The following is a 22,654-nucleotide window of genomic DNA, read 5'->3' as shown; positions in this document are numbered from 1 at the left end:
TTTTAAAAAATCGAATTTTTATATTTTTTTCATTTTTTTATTTATTAACGGATTCCGTTAAAGTCAACTCATACTTAACGGCGCAGTGACCTAAATGCAAATTTTTATTAGTTCAGTGAGTTGACTGCAAGTTAAATCCAATTCTGTGATCCGTTTGCAAACTTTTTGAGTTCAGTGATCCAATTGCAAGTTGATCATGAGTTCAGTGATCTTTTTGCATATCAACCCTATATTTTAATAATTTGATTTTTTTTACATTTATAAATTTAAATTATCAAACACTCAATTGACTTGTACGTAAAATTTTTGAAACACTCTTTTTATTAGACGAGTTATTTGGGGTATTATAGTTCCATAGTGTGCTAAAAGGGCTCTTCTCTCCTAAATTGAGCTTTTTCTCTTATTTTATCTATTTTATTTTTTAATGATAGATGGACGGAGCTCCTTCAGAACATTGACACCCATGTCAACGCATATGAATCACATCACTCGTCAATTGGGCCAATTAATAAAAGTCACGAGACATATTAACTTCATTTCCAGTTGTTTGAGATTAGATCAAGTTCAAAAAACATGTGGACTTGTGGCTTGTTTTGTAAGGAAAGCTCCCGAGAATAATATCCATATACTTCCAGAGCTATAACTTATAAGTACTTGAAAGCAAAATACATTGATGGTTTTTAATTTACCCAGAATATGCTAGTTTTCTGATTTCTCATTCTTCTATTACACAGCTTTTTTACAATCTAATTAATTCCGCTCATCTCATTCTATATATCTGATGCTCTTAATCTCACTCCTTAGATCTGATTCAATCTTCTGATAATCACATAATCTTGCCTTACTTGAAATCAAATGAGAAAACTGGATATGTATCAGGATATGTTAAAGTAAATTCTGAACAATGGGACGGGCTGCAACGCTCAGCAGATTAGAGGTCCTGGCACAGATTTAATGGAGGTAAATCTAGATCCAAAGCAAAAAGCCAAAAACTAATTAATAATGAAGTTAAACCTAATTTGTCAGAAACTAAAAAAATTATCCGGAGTTAAATTAAAATCTTCAGTCATGCGAATATTATGATTTGAATGATAGTAACTGATAGGAAGAATTGTTAGATCATATGTTTATTTTGCATGCATTACTAATCTAAGTATCTAAGCAATATATCTGATTGCCACAATAAATCTATTTGGCCATGAGGTACAAATATTTGCACAGAAGTTAAGTACTCCTGCTGTGCTGCCGAGTCCAGGTAGATCACAAGAGCCTGGAGACTGCTTCCTCTTAACAGTGGAAGGTATAATTTTTTGCAACTTGAAATCAACTGAAAAATGAATTGGATCAGCTGAAGCAAATACAATAAGTAATTTCAGTTTTTGTAATTAATTAACTTGCTGATCGAGTAATATGGGAAACGACGAAGCCTGGACACTAATAATTTAATTCGAATCTGTGACATTGTTCATGCTCTGTCAGAAGTTATATTCGTCCTATAATATATATCTGAACTTGATTGTCTATATTGTATTTTAGCTGATGCTTGCATATAGTTTGGAGCTGTATACGCTGAGCTATCAAACAAGTCCTAAATAATATATATAATGAACTACTGTAATTTATGCTCTTGGTGTATTTCTCTTTGAGAGAACCAAAATATGGAGGATCCAGTACTATCTTTTATATTTTGTCAGCATTATGCAAAACTTGTATTATCATGACCTTTCAAGATCCTCGCAAAGCGAAGAACATATATATAATAATGTCTATTTGGAAAACAAAGCTTCTGATTTTTTTGCCAAGAAGCCCAGTATAAGTGTAAAAATGTAGAACCACTTATAAAAAACTGAGAATGCTAATTTGTGTTTCGGGACTTCTACTTCTTTCCCAAACGATTTAATCACTTATAAATCTTAATTTTGTTCTCATTTCTAGTCTACTTCTTACTTTAAATAAGAATCATTTTTATAAACTTATCCAAACAGCCTTATGGATATATTCTTTTCTCAAACAAAACCAGTCACATTCCCTTCTTCTCGACATAATCGATGATAGGGTGGCTCTACAAAATTGGATTACAAACCAAATAATTTTATCATCAATAATGCCAAATATAGTATGGACAGTAAAAACTTGCAAGCAAAATAAGAGAGACGACAATGTTGATTTTGAATGTTTATACATCTGCAATGCAATTAGTCTCTACTTGACCGCCCATTGTGCTTGTCGGGACCCAAGACAGCGACGTGCGTCCCACCTGCCCACGCGCACACTGCCCCACTTTACCCCCAAACCCTAGTCATCTTTTTTTCCTACCATCAACATTTCTTCATTTTATATCAACAAAAGTAGAGGAGAAAATTAAATTATGCTTCGATGCAGCTCCCCAGCCTCTAGTTCAGCTCACCAAACACAAGAAAAACACACACAAATACATTAGTATATAGAATCCAATTCAACTCTAGTTTAAGCCCATCACATAATTTTACCACTCTCAGTATTGGGGGTTTCAAGAATATCAGTCTTTTTCGAATTCCGGATGATTTTTTAGGCTAAAATTAGGTTCGAGTCTGCTTTGAACTTTTTCTATTTTTTTTCTCCATTTGTTCTTACCATTTCAGGGTTGTTGCATCTCATTCTCCATTACTAGCTTCTTGTCGAAAAACCCTATAAAAATTTATACTAGTTTTGATTTTTTTGAAGAAAATTAGTAGAATTTTAAGGCTGGCAAATCCTTGGTGGGGGGAACAGGTGGGATTGTTGCCCGGAATCGATCCAGCACCACTTGCTACAACTCCAACAGCTACGATGAACAACAAACGCCAGCGCGAATTAATATCAGTTACTGATGATGAAGACCGGGATCAGGATAACGACGATGAGTTGAACGAAGGAGCCGTTGTGGTTGGCTCCAGAAGACCTAAAGGCCGTCCTCCAGGTTCCAAAAACAGGCCGAAACCCCCTATTGTTGTGACACGTGACAGCCCTAATTCTCTTCGAAGCCATGTGATGGAAATTGCGAGCGGAGCTGATGTGGCAGAAAGTATAGCTCAGTTTGCGCGTAGACGCCAACGAGGCGTCTGCGTGCTTAGTGGGAGTGGTTCTGTGATTAATGTGACACTGAGGCAGCCAGCTGCCCCGGGGGCTGTGGTGGCACTTCATGGAACTTTCGAGATCTTGTCGTTGACTGGTGCGTTTTTGCCTGGTCCAGCCCCGCCAGGCTCGACGGGGCTGACGGTTTATCTGGCGGGAGGGCAAGGGCAAGTGGTGGGGGGTTGTGTGGTAGGTTCGCTTGTGGCAGCAGGGCCGATTATGATTATTGCTGCCACATTTGCGAATGCTACTTATGAGAGGTTGCCTCTGGAGGATGACGAGGAGTCGGGGCAGACTATGCCCCACAGTGCAGGAGGTTCGCCTCCTGCTGTGGGGAGTAGTGGTCCGGGAGGCCAAGATCATCATGGCCTCCCGGATCCGTCATCTCTTTTTATGTACAGTATGCCTCCTAACTCAATGCCTAGTATGCCTCCTAACTCAATGCCTAATGGTGGGCAATTGAGCCGGGATGCATATGCTTGGGGTAGTGAAAGGCCTCCATATTGAAGAGATCGAATTGAGAGAACTTAATAAAACGGTCATAGAATTTCTGTTTGTATCCGAAAATGTAGGAAGACTTGTGAAGTTTAGAACTTAGAAGAATGAAAATTTGCAGAGTTTCCTTATAGATCGGAGTAAATAAATGTTTACTAGATTTGTATATCTTGTAGCCAGTTCGATATATGATTGCTATCTATATCAAATTCACATAGAAAGTGGAAATTACAGTAATAAATTAGAAATGCAATTCTCATTCCGCTATAATCATAATGTGGGTCAAAGAAATCTTTGTGCAAGCGATCGATAAAGTACCTCTGGCTATATAATACTCCTATAGTGCTCCATGTTACTTACTAGTTTATTTAAGCATTTCTACGATACAAAATCTGATTTATTTATACTTTATAAGAGGGGAATCTCGATTTTTAAATGCTCTTTCATTTTTTATAATATGAATTACAGACAACCATTTAATATTAGGGGCATTAGTCTTACACAGGGTGAGAGGGTTTTGTGTTGGAACTTGAAGGTGGGAACTTGTGTTGTTAGTGAGCAGCTTTTAAGAAAGTCCCATATATACGTTTACACAGGAGTTGAAGACACGACCTCGGCACATTTTCACTCATTGCTTTAAACTGATAGTGGAGTGGAGTTGTTAGCAGTACTCTCAGCTCGGTGTCTAAAGATGCAGCTACTGCCAAAGTACTGTATTTTATAACTTTTGTTGTGGCGCTAGATCTAGATATGCACACAGTATGACAGTTTTGTAGGGAATATTGCCAAAAAAACCGCAAATCATTGAACTTCAGATCAGTTACTATTAAAGATAAAATTTGCTCGTTCTTTTTAACTCCTGAAATATATATATATATTCGATGTTCCTTTTACATTAGATGTGTATTTTAACCCTTAACCTTCAATGTTTAATTCTCTTATAACATTCGCACGAGTGTGAATGTTATAATTTGTCCATAAGTTGTATACGCTTTTTAGTATGAGGAATAATCAGGACCTTTCGAATACTTGAAGAGTTAAATCGACCGGGTTAAAATATTGAGACCTTACACAATCTCAAACATTAAGAGTTATAAGGGTATTTAGCCAAATTTTAAAAATTGAATGCCGAATACTAACTTGTACAGTGTTCCTCCCCAACCGGGCAATTCCGACGGTGCATTTCGATCAGAAATGTGCGTTTCTCTCGTAATGACTTGAGTTAGTTTTTGAATCTATGTACACAATTTTGATGTACACAATTTTTATAAGGTCGATGCGCTCAATGTAACATTATAAATAACATTATTTTATCTGGTATTCAAAAGTCCAAATTAAACAAGATAGTAAGATCCATGCGTTCATTAATGTAACATTATAAATGACATTATTTTATCTATCGGAAGTCTAAATTAACCAAGATAAACTCATATATGAAAATATCTCATAAATGCTTGGCATTCAGAGTTATTATGCTGTTAAGAACACGAACATATAAAATGTTTTAATGTAATATCCAAAACTATTTTCTGAAAAAGTAATATTTGAATACTTAATTCTACAAATTATGATTTACTTACAAAACTGTATTTCAAGGAATTTTTTTCTTTTACATATTTTTCAACCCTAATATATATATATTATTGATGGAGATTGTTGATAGAGGAATTTGGTAATCAACAAAGATGAGGTTTATAGCCGGAATCAAGATCTGTGACGGTGGTTTTAGCTACCGGAGTGTGGTGGTTGTGTGTTTTAGGGGTGGCTGAGATTAGGGTTTTGAGTTGGTCTCACGTGCTCTCAACTCATGATCCCCTAATGTGCCTACGTACCCCTATATTTATAGGGGATCAAGCCATACGTAGTTCTATTGAACCAAGACTCCTAGTTTGATTAAGACTAGGCCTCTTGGGGATAAGACCAACCTTGGGCCGGTGACTTATCACTTAAAGTTCTACTCCAGTTAGAAGTAAGCCTTGAGGCAACTACCTTAGGCTCCTAGTCCAAGTACATCACGGATACGGCATCATCTCCACTACGAGAGATGACACTAACCGCTACTTTTCGTAGCATGGAGGAGACATCGGATAGAGCCGTGACCCATTCCTTGAGGTGTAGGGACGCGTCCTTACCCCCTAGTGAAGGTTCTCACTAAGAGGTAAGACCATTGAGGAGCCAAATTACACGATCGTCTCAGTCCCCCAATGAGGGCTAACTCACCAGAATACAGGACCCAGACATATGATCGGCCTTCATGTCACCCCTGAGGGCCTTCTACAACCGTGATCACCCCAAGCCCCCGCACGAGGACAACCCGGCAGATAGCAGGATTGGGGATTATAGATCACGCTCGGTCGTAACCCGGGAACTACCAGATGAGCCTGATAACTTCCAGATGAGCCTGGCACTAGTGTTCATATTCTTCGGAAGGGTAGGTCTTCGTATCCCTCGGAAGGGTCGTCATCGAGACTCACTCATCCTCACACACATTATCTAACTATGGGCGCGACCCCTGAGAGCGCGCTCTTGATCCTTACTGCCTTGTCTTCTTAACCCTCCATATACGTTACACCTGTCTCCGAAACATAAGGCCACGTCCTCCGGAATGCCGCGAGAAGGGCGCGCCCTTGTCTCCACTTATAACCAAAATTGGCCATAACAGAGATTGCACCATATATCATGATCTAGCTATTTCATCTAGATTTAGCATGATTAAAATAGGAGCTACCAAGAAAACATTTTATTGATGTAAATCATGCGTATTAGATGGAGAACGCCTGATTTATCTCAAGGGGGTCCTTCGTGTTTGCCACTTGAGACTGCTTTAGTTCGTATCAGCATTGAAGTTTGATGTACTCCTAATCTATCAAAAAAAGAAAAGAAAAAAAGATGGTGCTTTATTAATTCAACATCACTTGATGTAAGTAGTATTTGCGGACATAAGACGATAAATAGTATTTATGTGAAGGTTAATTGTCATTATAATATTTTCAAATTAAAAATTTGAATATTATATGTGTTAAATAATCTGGAACTAAAATGGTTATCTGTTTAATTTATTTTTTTATTTCACAATCAGATTATAGTTGACAATTCTAAGATCCATCTCGATCGTGTTTTAATACTTCTTTTATTAAGTGTTTTATATTATTAATAAAATCATTTGTGTGTAAAAAAATAAAAGAGAAGACTTAACCCAAGAAAATATTTGTATATAACTCTTGTAGTGCATGTAATTGATACTCATTTTAATACTCTTACGAGATTTAGTCTATAAATTATAATGTTTTTTTGTTTGAATTAAACATTTAATATTTAAATTTCATAAAAAAAAATAAAACTAAGCTATGAAAATATATTTTATATATACTTTAAATTATGTTTCAGTTAAAATGGAGGGACCTCTTTACGGTTAGGTTTATAGGTTTATTGGCTTGGCAAGACAAAATAAACTAGCGGACAAGGTTAGGTTTCCAACACTATATACGGACCTCTTTAACTGTGGAGATTGAGTTCACCGTACACGTCTCACTATGTGACACCAGCCATCTTCCGCAACTTGCAGATTCATCGAGGTGGTCTGCAGTGTGTTTTCAGAGCTTATTATATCTTGTAGGGTTTCCTTGTCTTTTTTTTATCTTTTAGTGTTAGAATTATTAATACTTGTATTTGCCATTACAGTTGGATTCTTACTGCCCCTCCCCTACATTAGGGTTTTATTCCTTCATTTTTAAATATAAATCGTTTGATTTTTTGATACATAACATAGTCAGGATTTTATTCTTTCATTTTTAAATATAAATTGTTTGATTTTTTGATACATAATATAGTCATTCACGAATTGACTAAAATTATGGATAAAAGACGAGTATGGTTAGAGAGTGAATTTTATAAAACATTAATTATGTTTATTTTTGACTTTTCAGCTCAGGGCGTAAGCGAATTAAAAAACCAAATCCGCACACAACAAGCTCACAGACTCAAGCCCATTAAGGGGCAAAATCTAGCTTATAAAGGTTTTGTAGAAATTCACTAAGGCATATATATTGAGGTCACAATGAGGCTTATAACTGGAAATGGGAGCCCACAAAGGTCTTACAGCCCACCAGGCCATGTTTTACCAAAATTTACTGGTCCCCGCCGAAAAGCTTCCTAACTTCGCCCTTGTTACGTAAGCTTAAGAGCAAGTCTAATAAGTTACCTATCCTATTACTTATAAATAATATAAATAATATAAAATAATGAGTGCTAGTATATCTTACTGTCTTAGTGATTTAGGTAATCTATTTTTATTGTCAACTCCAATAGTAATCCTTATATTTGTTCTCCTAAAATTATTTTAATAATAAATTTGAGAGAGAAGGGAAAAATGAGAGAATAGACAAAGAAAGAAGGAGAGATATGATTATTTTATTCATAAATAATAAATAGGTAATGACTAAGGGTTACTTATAAATAGGTAATGACTAGGAGAATTAAGGTTGTGCTAGAGATTTAGGATAACACTAGGATAGTGTTGGAGTGCATTTTTTGACACATTACCTTAAATATGAGTTTAGGACATTTATTGGACTTGCTCTAAGGCCTTTGGGCCAAAGCAAATACTGAGTCCGGATAGACAGAATATATATTTGCACCCATAACATTATTTATAAGCCCACCTTGACCCAGATGAAGTAATGAACACTTTATTTCAACTTTCAGGCAAAGAAACACCTTCTGTAAGCTTGTGACAAAAAAAAAACTCCTTCTGTCAAATTTTTTTGGTGAACTAAACCCCTCTTGAAATTAAAAAATTAATCAATTAAGAGGGGTCATGGAAAGAACAGATTCAAAATCTTTTTAATATATATTCATGACACATATTAATTATCTTTTGTTTAGGTGAATAAATTATATTTACGCAAAAGTCATTATTAATTAAACTATAGTCAATAAAGATTCATCACAAGTGATTCATCTATATTTATATTATTTCATGTAAAATAATTAATACAAAATAAATTTATAACTCAAATATATATAAGTATTAATTTAATAATATTTTAAATTAATTATAATTCATAACATATTTTAATTCAATCATATTCATTCCAGCACTCAACCAAACTCAACCAAACACACGATATCAGAAATGATACCTCAGCCCCATACCACCTTAACCCGATACCTCAGCCCCATACCACCTAGAGCTGGGAATATCAAACACGACCCGAACCCGACTCGAACCCGTAACCCGATTTACTGAGACAAAACCCGAAAGTGACCCGAAAATCATCCATTTTGACACGAACTGGACCCGACATGACCTGAAATTAAAATTTCGTTTCTAATAACTTTAATTTTAAGTTTTATTCAATTTTAAGTGATTTTAGCTTGACCCGAAACTGACTCGAAATTGACCCGATTGCTGACACGAACACGATCCGTTACCCGAAACTGCCACCCCTAAATTACCACCTTAACCCGATTTCTGATTTCAACCCCATATCCCTTTCAACCAAACGACCCCTAAGTATCTAAGTGACGAGTCCATGAGCATGAAAAAGCCTTTGATTTACTTCGTTTTTCTGGTGTAAACTAGAGATTTCGTAAGGCCACTGTTCAGGGAACAATTGACACTGTTTCACCATAATAAAATTAATACCAACGAGAAAAACGGGGATAAAAACGACAAATACGTGGTATTTCATAAATATTTGAAAGTGATGTACTGTATATGTAGGTGAGAATATTCATCACATTTGTTGTTCGAAAAGGACTCACCAACCTTAGTTACTCTACCTAACATAGATATCAATGTCAAACTCATCTAAGTAGTTGATCTCAATCTGATGCGGACATTTTAAAACTCGTCTAAAATAAATAAATTGAGACGGGTAATAATTATCATTTTGAAAAAGTTATCGTCTTAAAAGATTTTTGTGTCTGTTTGGCAACGGTTTTAAAAAATATTTTTATTTTTTAAAATATACATTTTTCTGAATATAAATGTTAAATATATGTTTTATATTCGTTCTTTTTGACAAGAAAATAAGGATCTATTTTTAAGAAAAGAACAATTTTATATAATTTTTTTCAAAATAAATATTTAATTCTCTTAGTCAAACAGTCAATGTATCATTACATAACACCGGTATTGTGATTACCAGGTCATGTGACTAAGATGTAGTATTACTTACTTGGTGAAAGGATGAGCAAAATGTCTACATTCAGGTTCCCAATATCATATGCATGGTTCCATATGAACAAAAGAAGACCAACATAAAATATCATCAATAACAGCTTCCATGCTCTCCGGTCTCCACTAAAACTCCATTCATCTGCTTGATTTTATAGTTTCTCCACTAAAATTTCTTCAGTCCTAGTACTTCCTAAAGAAAATATTCATACCGACTCGAAATGTTAAATAATCAATTCTCCAAGACGACACAAACATGCAACAAAACTTAAATGGTGGAAGGTCTCAAGGGATTAGGACGAGGCCGTAATTGGATTCTATACCATATTGAAAACTCGACGACCTCTAATGGAAACGAGGGCAGCATATTAAGTCACCGCCAACGTCGAATCCACCATGTACAAGTGCAGTGTGCAATGTATACAATGCTCTGGTTCCAGTTCAGACCAACTACAGAGTTTAAAGTACAAAGAAAGAACAGAATAGCTTTTCCAAAACTCTAGCATATTATATTTACTGCTAGGTTACTAATACATTTACTAAATTTGTTACCTCTATAACTTGTCGCGGATGCATATTTCTATGCTCTCTGTATATCATACGACATTACTTGCTTCAAACAGAACTCTACTAAGCTCATCAGCTATGCCTCCTAGCAGAACTGGTTTTTCAACAAGTCCATTGAATCCTACTTGCAAACATTTTTCCCACACATCTTTAGTATCACTTGCGGACATGGCTATGATGAGCGGCTGAGTTGGATTAAACTTCCGAATTCTCATAGCAATCTCATATCCATCTAGATCAGGCATGTGTAGATCTAACAGAATTACGTGGAAAGGTGGAGATGGACCCAACAAACCAAGACACTCATAACCAGATGAAACAACTGAAACAACACATCCCAGCTTCTCTAGTAGCCTCCTTGTTACGGCCAGATTCACATGATCATAATCAGCTAATAGGATCTGAAGGCCCCTAAATATAGAATTCGAATCTGGACGCTCAGATGTCTCACCAGTTTCTACTCCACCGATTGCAATTGATCGCCTGAGGTGAAAAGGAAGAACAAGAGCCATGCTTTGATCAAAACCCACCGGATTTGGAACCACCCAAATATTGCCTTGCATCATCTGAGAACAAAATGTAAAATGAAATCAAACCTTATTAAAAACATTCAAAGTGAAATATATAGAAAAATACAAAAATACTACTTCAAAAATAACGATGCCTAAATCAAATTCAACACATTAAATTTCAATGGAGGTTATATATTTGTCAGAATTCCACATATCATGTTAAATAAAATATAGACTACATTACACCACAAGTGAACAGAATTTACAAACAAGAATAACCCATATAGTCCTTGATTCTTTAGTGACTTAGTCTATTTGAGAGTGATCAGTTTATTTACTCATAATGGCTCATTTAAGTTATATAAAACACAAGATATATCACTGAAATTTTTAAAACAAAACATAAAAGCAGAACAAACCTGAACGAGTTTCCTGCATACACCGAAGCTCAAGCCTTCCTCAATTCCCATGTTCCAATGTCTTTCATCACTAGAACTCTCAATTTGTGCACCATTATTATTAATTCCAATCTCAAATTTGACATAGACATGTCCATCAAATGAATTTGTTCTCCTCGTTCCCCATTCTTGGTCATTTCTTTCCAAACATACTCCGCTTTCTGGAAATACCCTTATGCTTAAACACCCCCATACACTGCTATCTTTTAAGAGATTTCCAACCATATGTAAAATCACCTGAAAAACTCTTCTCCCATCACCCATAACATAATCAGGAAGAGACTTCTCAACTTCAATAGCAAATAGATAATTTTTTTGTGCGCACAAGCACTTGGCGAGGCAAGCTGCTTCTTTTACCATGGAATGCAGGCTGAAATACTTCATATTAAATGGACATCTAGCATCGGCATTTGGTGAAATATCCATCACATCATTTATCAAGACGGAGAGGACATCGCTAGTTGTAGCCATTGTGTGAACTAACGTCCTCTGCGCGTTGCTTAAGTTTTCATCTTGCAAAATAGAAAGCAAACCCATAATTGAGTGCATAGGTCTTCTCAACCCATTACTCATTACCGTCTGAAAAGAATTTCTTGCATGGTTAGCCATCATTGCGTCTTGTTTTGCTTGCTGCAATGCTCGATTTTGTTCAGCTAATATTTCTCTTACCAGTTGAGACTCTTCTAGCACCGCAGCATGGGAAAGCGCTACAGCTACTTGATCAGCAACTGCATTTACTATCTCTATTTCCTGATTTCCCCAGCACCTGAGTTGCCCACTTGGAAGAACTAAAACAAGTATAGCATAACAAGCCTGAATTATTTCTGGGGTTCCACTTTTGAAATCACAAACTCTTAACATTGGTATCCTAATAGCAGCTGCAGTTCCCTGCTCGGCAGTACCTCTGCTACTTCTAACGGCAAGTGATGATTGAGGAAAGTAGTTGGTGTAATGATGTTTTATATTATAAAAATTTATTATTTTTGGAACGTATATAATTGGTGGGACGTCTCAAAATACCGTGAGCCTCTTGGAAAAGAATTAAATGTTAAAGAAAGTTAAAATGGGGTTAGTTGTTGAAAAAAGTTGCATACTAAAATTTATAAAGTAATTGTGAATTAACTAATACCAAATTGTATTTCAAAGGAGCTTATTGACTTTACCTTACACATGACGGAGGTTCATGAACCTCAATCCAGTGATGTCTAGTACTCTAGTAGTATACGATGTACATACGCGGTGTTTGCCGTTTGATGACCGTTTTTAAATCCGGCTTCTAAATTCATTATTTGAAATATTTATTTATATTGTTTTGGTAAAAAATTAAGACATACCTAAAAAATTGAAAATCTTAGTTTTTGTTTTTTAATTTTTATTTTTTTTCCCGGACACGTTATTCAATTATAAATTTTGTTTCTAACTTTTTTTTTCACTTGTTTACTTTATACAAAACATTTATTTTAAATTCACCCAGACCGCCCCATAATACATACAAATTACACATTTTTTAGTTTTTAATGACATAACTTATATCAATTAGTAAGTAATACATAATATTTATATATCTTTGTTAAGAAAAAAAATCTACTAACTTAAAAAAAAAGTGAGTAACAAGAGTAAGGGACAAGATCTCAGTAATGTCATGTAATAAAAAAAAATAACCTATAGATGTATTTATATATTTCAAGCATGATATTTCTCATATATTAACAATTAATTATGAATCTATGGCCGTTTACACAGACGTATAAAAAATAGTTAATTTCAAAATTAAAATATATGTTTTTCAAATATATTTATTTAAGTCTTTTATCTATTAGGTTTGATGAAAAGAGTGAAATCGTAAAGTAATATAAAACGGTATCACATGCCGTTCTTTTCAAGATGACATCATACCATAACCTACAATTTTTCACTCATTTCTCACATAAAAAGGGAAGGGGAAAAAAGGAGAATAAAAATAAGGAATGGATTGCATAGGTTATTATGGGTCAGATTGTTTATGGCCCGATGTATGTATGTCGGCCCTTTTACCTCTAAGAGGCTTTGATTATGGTCAAATAGTGAAGTTTGGACAGTATTCAAGTTTTTCATTATTAAATTATTCTTCTCAAAAATAAAAAGAAACAATATCAAATATGATCATAATCATAAATTTTATAATATTTTTCTTCGGCCGCCCTGGCTAGGATTATAACCTGTGATGTAATGCACAGGATAATATATAACATTTGCTTCGTCAAGGGTCATCTAATTGGTTCCTAAATATAATATGAAAAATTATGACTCTTAGCAATTTTCGATTTTGTACAATGTTAAGAGTATGAACTCGAATAATGCTCTTTTAGATTTCTTCTCTATATTATATTTTATCCATGTTGGACTCCACTATAACAAGATTCAAATTCAAAAGTGGGGATGAATTGGAGGGAAAAAAAAATTATTGATAAAAATAAGTTAAGACCCAGCTCACGGGCTCCTCCTAAAAGAGAGGAGAGAGAGGATGAGCTCTTAACTTTTTGAAGAGTTTTTAACAGCCTCTTGGAGCTCTAAATTATGCATGACTCTTTATTTTTTTCACCTAAAAACTTAAATAGAGAGACTCTTGGAAATGTTCTTATTAAACTTAAAGAAAAAAAATAAAAAGAGGGAAGGTACAAATATATAAAATATTTTAAAAAAATTCGTTGTGTTCACAAATTTATTAATCGACGGATTTATGTGCCTGCTTGGCCACATAAAAGAAGTACTTCTTTTCAGAGAAGTACTTCTCTTCAAAGAAGTTAGAATTCTAATTTTATTGATCCGCTTGTTTAAAAAAGTATAAACACTTTTTAGATTTTAACTTGCTTCTAATTTGTATTTCACCTTTTTAGTTGAAGACTTGCTTCTAAAAACTGCTTCACTTTTTGTGAAATATTTATTTTAAACTCAAGCAAACAGTCTTATATAACAACGGTTGGTTCAGCTGGTTAAAGAGGGGACTTGTATCCTCTTGGTCACAGGTTCGACTTCCGAAGGAAGCGATATTTGTAATTATGCCTTCTGCGCCAGAACCTGTCGCTGCGGGTTCCTACGTTTCAAAAAAAAAAAAAAAACACCAACTATAGAAAGCATGTAAACTTCACTCCTCCTTACATATGTAGTTATGTCACGCATTTGTCACCATTACGTCCTGCTCCTCGACCATACAAACCACGTCAATAATTATACGTGTTAAACATTCACATGTATAATTACATATCAGAACACGTTAATTTTTGCAAAATACTCCTCATGTTATTGTAAATAACTGATGTTATTCTTCCATTTGTCGCTAACATTTTATTCGACTCTTTGAAGAATTTTATCAACTTTCTTAATATGACTGCCTCCATTTCCACATGATTTAATATTAAATTTTTAGCACAAGACATGGTCAAGTCAATGTGGACAGTTTATTCGATCAAATTAACTGTTTATTTGGAATGCTTAACTGTACATGGCCGTCTACTGATCTAGAGAACCAGCTAATACAATGCAACACTACAAGACATATGGTATATAATGGAAACTTAAGTAGTTAATTATTTATCATAATGATATAGTACATTCTTGTAAGTAAAGTTAATCTTCTTTTCAACTGCTTTCTCTTTCTCTGTGTCTCGCCTATAGCGACATGTATAGTTGGACTGGATATAACGTATCTTACTGCATTGGCCATTTTCAATTCTAAAAATAAAATACATTATTAAAAAAAATATTTTATTCACTCGAAGATTTTAGTTTACTTTAACTTTAAATCGATTTCTAATTTATTTTAAAATATATATTTTTCAGTGTAAAATCGAAATTGACTTTGTGATTGTTTTTGGACTTATACGTCAGAAACACAGCTTATTCATATAGTTTGATTAATGAATTTATAAGTCAATTTCCGACTTATTAGTCAGAATCTGAAAATTTGAAAGTCCTAACATTTTTAGAGACTTATTTATCAAATAAATTTGATCACGTTGTAAACTACTTATAATTAGCTGATTTATAATACATATTTTCATTTACAATTAAATTACTTATAAAGGAAGCTAAACGATATTTCTATTTGGAGCAGATCATTTGGAGTTTGATGATCAGGTAATGTATACAACGTCGTATATGATTCACCTTTATGAAAGCGCCGGCTAAAATTATTATTCAGCATACTTCCAAATCGACTTTTTAATTAATTTCTTTACACAATTAAACTAAACAGATGATATCGAAAGGTAGAGAAAACTATATAAAGCACTTGTAGTATAGTAATTGCAATTATCTAGCAACTCTCATATCATTTCACAACTCTCATATTTCGATCGCCGAATATGGATTGCAATAAACAAGGAAATTTTTCGGAAACTTCAAGCGACGAAAACGACAACGTTTCATCGCAGAGACTCAAAGGCAATGACAAAGCTACTGCGATCGGTCGGTTTTATGAGTGTACTTTCTGCAAGAGAGGCTTCACAAATGCGCAAGCTCTCGGAGGCCATATGAATATACATAGAAAAGATAAGGCCAAGTCGAAGCCGAAGAGTGGTGCAATTCAGACCAGCAATTCCAAATCAACAGCTCACGATTTTGATCAGGTTTCGAATTCTTCGATGTATCTGGTGCCGATTACTAATGAGCATGCACACTATCAAGCAAATATGGGGGGCACATTGATGAATTATCAGTTCTATCTTCCAATGCCGGTCCCTAGCTGCCCTCCTCAGTACGCATATTATAATCTGACTGATTCCATTGAGCATGTTGCGAGTTCGCGGGATTTAAAGATGCAGGAGGAGGTTCTGGAGACGGATTTGAGTCTAGAGGTTTTGAAAGAGAAAAGTGCAGATGAAGCTGTTGATAGGATTGAACATGAAGTGGACCTGGAACTTCGGCTTGGACATGACCCTGGCCTTGATTAAATTCTTCGGAGAAGTGGAATCGAATGGGTAAAATTTGAACATCGCGCAATGGAGTAAGATCGATTTGTGTTTTTCAGGTGTGCCAGAGATGTGAAAAAGTAATTTTAGACGGTTGCATGAAATTTTATTTATGTATGAGAAAATATACGTAGCTGGAGAGCTTAACATTTTAGGTTTCTTTTCTGGTACTTACCTCATGTTCTTTCTTGTTCAATTGTTAGAGTACATATAAAGCAGCTTGTTTAATACTGTATAATGAATTTTTTTTTGATTTATTGGATTCCTAAACAGTATATGTATGTCTTCTTTCCCATTAGATTCTCATAACACTGAAAATAGTTTTGATACATTATTAAGCTTGCGGTCTCTAGCTAGTAGTTTGATATCGATTTATAAAGTTTGCTAATTAAAAATTATTGATTTGGCAACTGCGATTTGCGATTCGATATATTAATCTATACCAAGCGAAACTTTGTTTTAGTATAATATTATAGATAAAAAAATTATCGATTAACAAAATTTGGCTATCATCGCGTAACTAATAATTATCATATTGTTTCTATATTGATTTGAATTTTGTAACATAACGATTATATCACCAACAAAATTATATCGTTAACAAAATTATTTATTTTAATTTTTAAATCTTAAAAAATTTAATTTGTTAAGGGACTCTTTAAACTACCTATCATGTTCGAGAGTTTATATAAATAAAGAGTCTATACTCATATTATTAGATAAATTAATATTAATAAAAAGTTTAATTTAAACTTTTGTTCCTTACAAGATTGTGATAAAGACGAATAATTTTAAAGACATTTATTATATTAGCATTTATTCACAACAAATAGAACAAAACAACTATATTTATTAATGATCAGTAAACTATAATTATATATAGAGAAAAAGTAATATTAGATTAACCTCGTATAAGAGTAATAGTTGTATCAGGTAAACTACATTATTTTATTCTTAATGTAAACATAAATATACACAAATAAGTTCAAGATATAAATTGATTTTACTCCTTCACTTGCATCTCTCTTTATCCTTATCATCATAATTACATGTCATTGATTTCTTCAAATCGAGATTACAAATAAGGTTTTGCAAGAAAATTTGTGTTTTCTTTATTTTGCATAATGAATCCTTTTTAAAACAAAAGACATTTTGAGAAAAGTAGGAGATGGATTCAAGTTTGTGGTTTGATAAGAATTCATAACACCTTTACTAATTGTCTCGCATGACATTGATTTCTTCAAATTGAGATAAAAAAATGTGGTTTATAAGAAGTTTGTGTTTCCTATGTTCAGTATCAGGATGAGTTAAAAGTTAGTTAAGGGAGTAACCCCAATTTTGAATGGTAGTTTCTCCGATCTAGTAATCACAAATCTATCACTATGTATATCTATAAATTGGACGTTCCGCAGTTTTGTTGTTCGCGATAGTGGTTCTTGTAACTTCAAGTATGTTTCTCGCATATTATCACCTATATATTATCTTGCTTACATCTTCCGGGCGGTCGAAATAAACCGCTTTTCTTATAGTGTAATCAAGAAGAACAATTAGATCAATATGCAGAACAAAAGAACAAGTCATCATTGATGTTATCGTAAGATACATGAACTCATCGGCCACTAAAGAATCTCGATCATAGTAGACAATTATGAATTGAAGAAATGGTCATCTAACCTCATATAAGGGGTTCATATATATGAGCAATGCTAGGGACCCCAAAATTTGTCCCCAAATTATTTTCCCAAATGACGTGGCAAACACATGGCGGAATTTGGTTGGGTGGTTTATGTGCATACAAGAGGTCCCATTATTTATTAGTATGAGTATAACCAATCACAACTTGCCACATAGATTTGGGAAAAAATTTTGGGAACAAAATTTGGGGTACTTAGCATTTTCCCATATATATATCTCAATTTTTTTTCTTTATATATATAATAAGATATCCAAATTATAATTGATAAATTGTGTCCAGGGCACCAAGTTGATTCGCACCGCAATCTACTTCCCCCTGACTTTACACAGAAAGAGTATGTAATAATGGCATACCATCACACTGAGATTCAAATTTCCTAATAATTACACAACTTATCATCTTTTGTCATAATTGATATATAGGCTACATCTTTTGACTTTCAGTCCAAGCAATGCATACAATCTTAATCTTGGCATTGTGGTGGTTGTGCCCTGATAATCACGGGCTTCCTTCCCCTCTTTAAATGCATCATATATAATCATATAATATATATGTAATTAAATAATTGCATACAATTTTAGGAGACTTTAATACAAATAATAAATTATACAAAAATTAAACATGTTTGGTGCAATATTTTTAGTGATTTTAAATATAAGCATAACTTAATATAATAGAAAACAAATGACCTCACCCGAGTAATGTATAATATTTTGGATATATATATGTGATGTTTTATTGATAGAAATAAATAAAAAATGAGAAGTTTTGGTTCAAATGACGGATGGTGTGGGTGACAGAAGGGATTGGGACTTGGGAGTGGGGGAGTGTGAATTCCCAGGGTGCTTATTTAGGAAAGAATTGAGGGTGTTTCAGTACTTGTAGCCTAACTAGTAAATGTAATAATTTGATTGAGACTCGAAAGAGCAAAAGAAAAACGCATCTTCATTCTGTTTAAGGTAAAGCCATCATAGCATTTGACACCCAGACAATGTCGGGAACATGCAAACTATCAGACTTAGGAAAAGCAACCCATCAAGATCACAACCCCCTCTCACTGATATCATCCACAATCTATATGCACATGAGTCACATATACACTCTTTCTTGCTTTTGCCTCTGTGTATAGGTAGGGTTTGTCTAGTGTGTGCTCATGAACATATATTAATCATTAAAATTTATAAATTTAGATGATTTTGATTGGTACGGTTGTTGCAAATACAAAAGAGTTCTTCATTATTAAATAGTGCAAGCCAATCAAAATCATCCAAATTCATACTCGTTTTTAGTGCTTAGTATCGTCCATGAACACACCATTATAAAACCGATATACATATACAGTTTTTGTACCGTTGAAAAATGTAATAAAAATATGATAAAAAGTGCAGAATAATTATTATGCGAGGACCTAAAACGATTATTGTCGCACTTTTGTGTATTAAAATACGGTTAAAAGTAAATATTTTTAATATTGTCTCACTTTTGTGGACAGCTCTCCTTCTTATTCATTAAAAATTTAAAATTAAATTATTCGGGAAATTATGTTCCCAGACATATGTATGACCCGGACCCATACTCATCAGATGTATGCATGTAGAAACACCAAACTTCATCTTCTTATTGACAAGATGGACGTCCTTTGTTCTTTTTATTGACAATCGTCCTTCGACAGAAATTTACATGTATCTGTATCCGATACTTTGTACTGTGAAATTGGTTTGTCAAAGCAAACATGACAATAATCAATTAGAATATAATATATTTAAGATTCGAAGCATATCCATGCAGGAAAGGCTGACAGAATCGTTGGTCATGTTGATTGATTATTGATGTCCATTGGTCATTTGGTCCAACATTAAACATACCAGAGTATCTCTAATAAGTTTTTAAATAAATTTTTAAAATTAAAAGTAAGAAGCATAGAGAAAAAAATGGAGATCTAATAGAATCCTATTGACTCAATTTTTGTCCTGAGTTCAACTAATAATAAAATAAAATGTTGGGAGTCGGTATAAAAAACATTGTTAGAGGTCACAGTGTCACACTCTATACTAGCTTGTTAAACTTGTAGGAGTTTAATATTTCATATTATATTTAGGAGTCAACTAGAAGACTAAGAGATTATAGAACTGTAGATGCTCCTAGTCTTGTGTATTAATCATCCTGTTCAACTATATAAACCTGTTACAAAGTATATTTAACTACAAGAAACTTTATTACAATCGACCACTTTTCATCTAAAGGCAATAGTTCCCATGATCGACCCTGTGTATATCAATACAAAGACGCGCGTGTGTTCTAAATAACAAGATGGAAAAAGTAAATGTTTAGTTTTTCATCTTCCCTAAAGTCTATTCGAGCTTTACTATTAGCTGGATATTTGTTTTTAAGCAAAAAACCTTCTTTTACACTAAAAGTCTGTAAAGTTCTGTAAAAATGGATCAACTTGGTCACTTGAAGGAACAATACTCTCTCCCCACCAAGTTCTTTATGTTACTTTTTGACACGTATTTTAAGGCTCTTATAAAATATACTTACATTATATATATATTTTTATAAAATTCCTGAAAAAAAGTTTGAAGTTTAAACTTTTATTTTAAAAAAAGAAAAATTAAAAATACATTATAAAACTATATTTTACGAGAGTTTCAAAATGCATACAAACAGTGTAGGTAAACTTCCTGCGGGACGGAGGGAGTACATGATAAGGTTGTTTATTTTTTGGTGCGATTAAGTCAGCTGCAGCATTATGATTAACCACATTAATTATTTGAAAATGATGTAAAACTTGCTTATTTAATCAAAGCAAAGATGCAGGTAGTTGTGTTTTTATTTAATTATCAACATCCATCGATCGATAAATATATGTATAAGATGGTAATTTTAATTATAAAGTTGATGAAGGAAAAATAAAGCAGTTATAACACAGTCACACAGACAAATCAAACTTAACTCCACATTAATCGAATTTGATGCAGTCTTAATTAGTAATTAGAGAAGCTGCAGAACTAAATAAGTTGTTTAAAATCGTAAACAAATAAAACAACTAGCTAGGGTTCTAAAAACCTAGAGCATCCATCTAAGAGTGTCCAAGGCGAAGTTCCAAATCTAAATCACTACTGGAATCACTAATTATCCCAATCTCCAAGTTCAACCTCACAACTTCTGGTTTCTTGACATTATCACTCTCTTTTCCAGCTATACAAAAGCCATCCAATTTTCCAACCCCGAAATAGCCTTTGGTGTGTCTCTTATTTGATATATTTTCACCACTATTTCTGCTCAAGTGATCTATCACCGAAGGATCTTTAGTAGTACTCCGAGCCCATCTCTTCGTTTGTGATGTCGACGAAGGGCTAGAAATGTTTGTGACAGAGGGAGCAAGATTCGAAGTAAATGGCTGGCGAAAGAGTATGGATGAAGTGGAGGATGATGAGAAATTTGGTTGAGGTTTAGGATTAGGGTTAGGGTTAAGGTTTTGGTTGGGGTCAAGATTAGGGTTCAAGATAGAGAACTGACCAGTTCTTGGAGGGGAGTGTCGGAGCAGCCTTGCTCTATCTCGTCTATGGACATTCATGTGGCCTCCGAGGGCTTGAGCAGATCTGAATTCTCTTTTGCAGAAGCTGCAAGTGTAGGATCTTGGAGGCCATGAAAAGAGATCGTCTCGTGTAACACTTCTTTCACCCATGCTACTAATGTCTCTCCATGATTCTCTTATCAACACCTTGTTGTTGTTGTTGTTGTTGCTGCTGCTGTTGCTGCTGTCTTTCATCGCTCCGCAGAAAATGCTCTGATTTTTCAAGTTACTGTCTGTGTACTTGTTGTTTCTCTCCATGTTATACAAGCTAAGATCTACTCAACTTATTTTGTTATATAATAAAAAGAAAGAAGAATCAAGAATGAAAGCCAACAATGTGTTGATGCGGTGGTTGAGCTCTAGTACCCCTTGCGGGAGGTCAAGAGTTCGACTCCCGGAATGAAAGAGGAAGAGGGAGTGAAGTGAATCACAGAAGCTAATGTGATGTTTCTAGGTGTGTGAGAGAGAGTAGGGGGTATTTAAAGAGGTTTGCAGAGGGGATAAAAATTGAAGGCAGAAGATGAAATGCTCATTGGAAGATGTTGAGCTGCAAATGCTCCCAAGGTTTTGTCCACAACTTGCCATTTGGGGTGCCTCGTTCTGCCAGATTATGCCTTTTTACTAAATCTAGTGCATGTTCCTTGGCTTCTCTTTGAATTTCGTATGCCAACTTTATGAGAATTGAATGATTACACAGCCATACTGTATTTATTTGTAATAATCATAGTGTGGGTTTGTACTACTAGTACATATATACAATTGCATAATGCTACAATATTATGTTTACCAAAGTAAAATGATAATCATGTTTACAAACAAGGAGCAAGGGTTATGCTACCTCCATGGTCAGTACAAGGGCTTTCTAATGTCAATGCACGGAAAATGATTATATAATTTAAAAATATTGAAATAATTACAAAATTGTCACTAATTTATGAGCATTTCAACTCTTAGTTAGAAATAATTATTACACATTATGAATAAAATATATAGAGATTACGAGAAAAAAATATCAATTCAAATGGGGGGATTCTTGCCATTAATTTTAACCAAATCTCCTGATATTGACTATATTTATCGAAATTCTAGGATCCGTAAAAAGATTCGACATCATTTACATTATATT

At 34.0% G+C, this 22,654-nt stretch overlaps 4 protein-coding genes across 4 annotated transcripts; 2 read left to right on the top strand and 2 right to left on the bottom strand.

The window, feature by feature from the left end:
* The first annotated feature begins 2,319 nt into the window (after positions 1-2,319).
* On the top strand, positions 2,320-3,652 carry LOC108200218 (AT-hook motif nuclear-localized protein 20). Its single transcript, XM_017368283.2, has one exon. It carries the CDS (start codon positions 2,809-2,811, stop codon positions 3,598-3,600), a length of 792 nt encoding a protein of 263 aa, XP_017223772.1. The 5' UTR covers positions 2,320-2,808; the 3' UTR covers positions 3,601-3,652.
* Positions 3,653-10,056: 6,404 nt separating this feature from the next.
* On the bottom strand, positions 10,057-12,237 carry LOC108201651 (protein EIN4). The gene is made up of 2 exons (XM_017369937.2): positions 11,268-12,237; positions 10,057-10,902 (listed from the first exon to the last, which is right to left on the bottom strand). Exons 1-2 carry the CDS (start codon positions 12,165-12,167, stop codon positions 10,366-10,368), a joined length of 1,437 nt encoding a protein of 478 aa, XP_017225426.2. The 5' UTR covers positions 12,168-12,237; the 3' UTR covers positions 10,057-10,365.
* A 3,412-nt stretch (positions 12,238-15,649) lies between these two features.
* LOC108201650 (transcriptional regulator SUPERMAN) lies at positions 15,650-16,237 on the top strand. Its single transcript, XM_017369936.1, has one exon. The coding sequence runs from the start codon at positions 15,650-15,652 to the stop codon at positions 16,235-16,237; it is 588 nt and encodes a 195-aa protein (XP_017225425.1).
* A 4,793-nt stretch (positions 16,238-21,030) lies between these two features.
* LOC108202218 (transcriptional regulator SUPERMAN) lies at positions 21,031-21,786 on the bottom strand. Its single transcript, XM_017370616.2, has one exon. It carries the CDS (start codon positions 21,784-21,786, stop codon positions 21,031-21,033), a length of 756 nt encoding a protein of 251 aa, XP_017226105.1.
* Positions 21,787-22,654: the final 868 nt, after the last annotated feature.

This window comes from Daucus carota, chromosome 9 (genome assembly GCF_001625215.2).
Source record: "Daucus carota subsp. sativus chromosome 9, DH1 v3.0, whole genome shotgun sequence".
Lineage (NCBI taxonomy): Eukaryota > Viridiplantae > Streptophyta > Magnoliopsida > Apiales > Apiaceae > Daucus > Daucus carota.
Note: the sequence above shows the minus strand (reverse complement) of the source record. Positions and strands in the feature narration are given on the sequence as shown.

Excerpts from the sequence above, each read along its gene's own strand:
- LOC108201650 (XM_017369936.1), top strand. The coding sequence starts at position 15,650 with ATGGATTGCAATAAACAAGGAAATTTTTCGGAAACTTCAAGCGACGAA.
- LOC108201651 (XM_017369937.2), bottom strand. The coding sequence starts at position 12,167 with ATGTTAAGAGTTTGTGATTTCAAAAGTGGAACCCCAGAAATAATTCAG. Across the intron at positions 10,903-11,267 it reads TATGCAGGAAACTCGTTCAG|ATGATGCAAGGCAATATTTG; the intron begins GTTTGTTCTGCT and ends TTTTGTTCTCAG.
- LOC108200218 (XM_017368283.2), top strand. The coding sequence starts at position 2,809 with ATGAACAACAAACGCCAGCGCGAATTAATATCAGTTACTGATGATGAA.
- LOC108202218 (XM_017370616.2), bottom strand. The coding sequence starts at position 21,786 with ATGGAGAGAAACAACAAGTACACAGACAGTAACTTGAAAAATCAGAGC.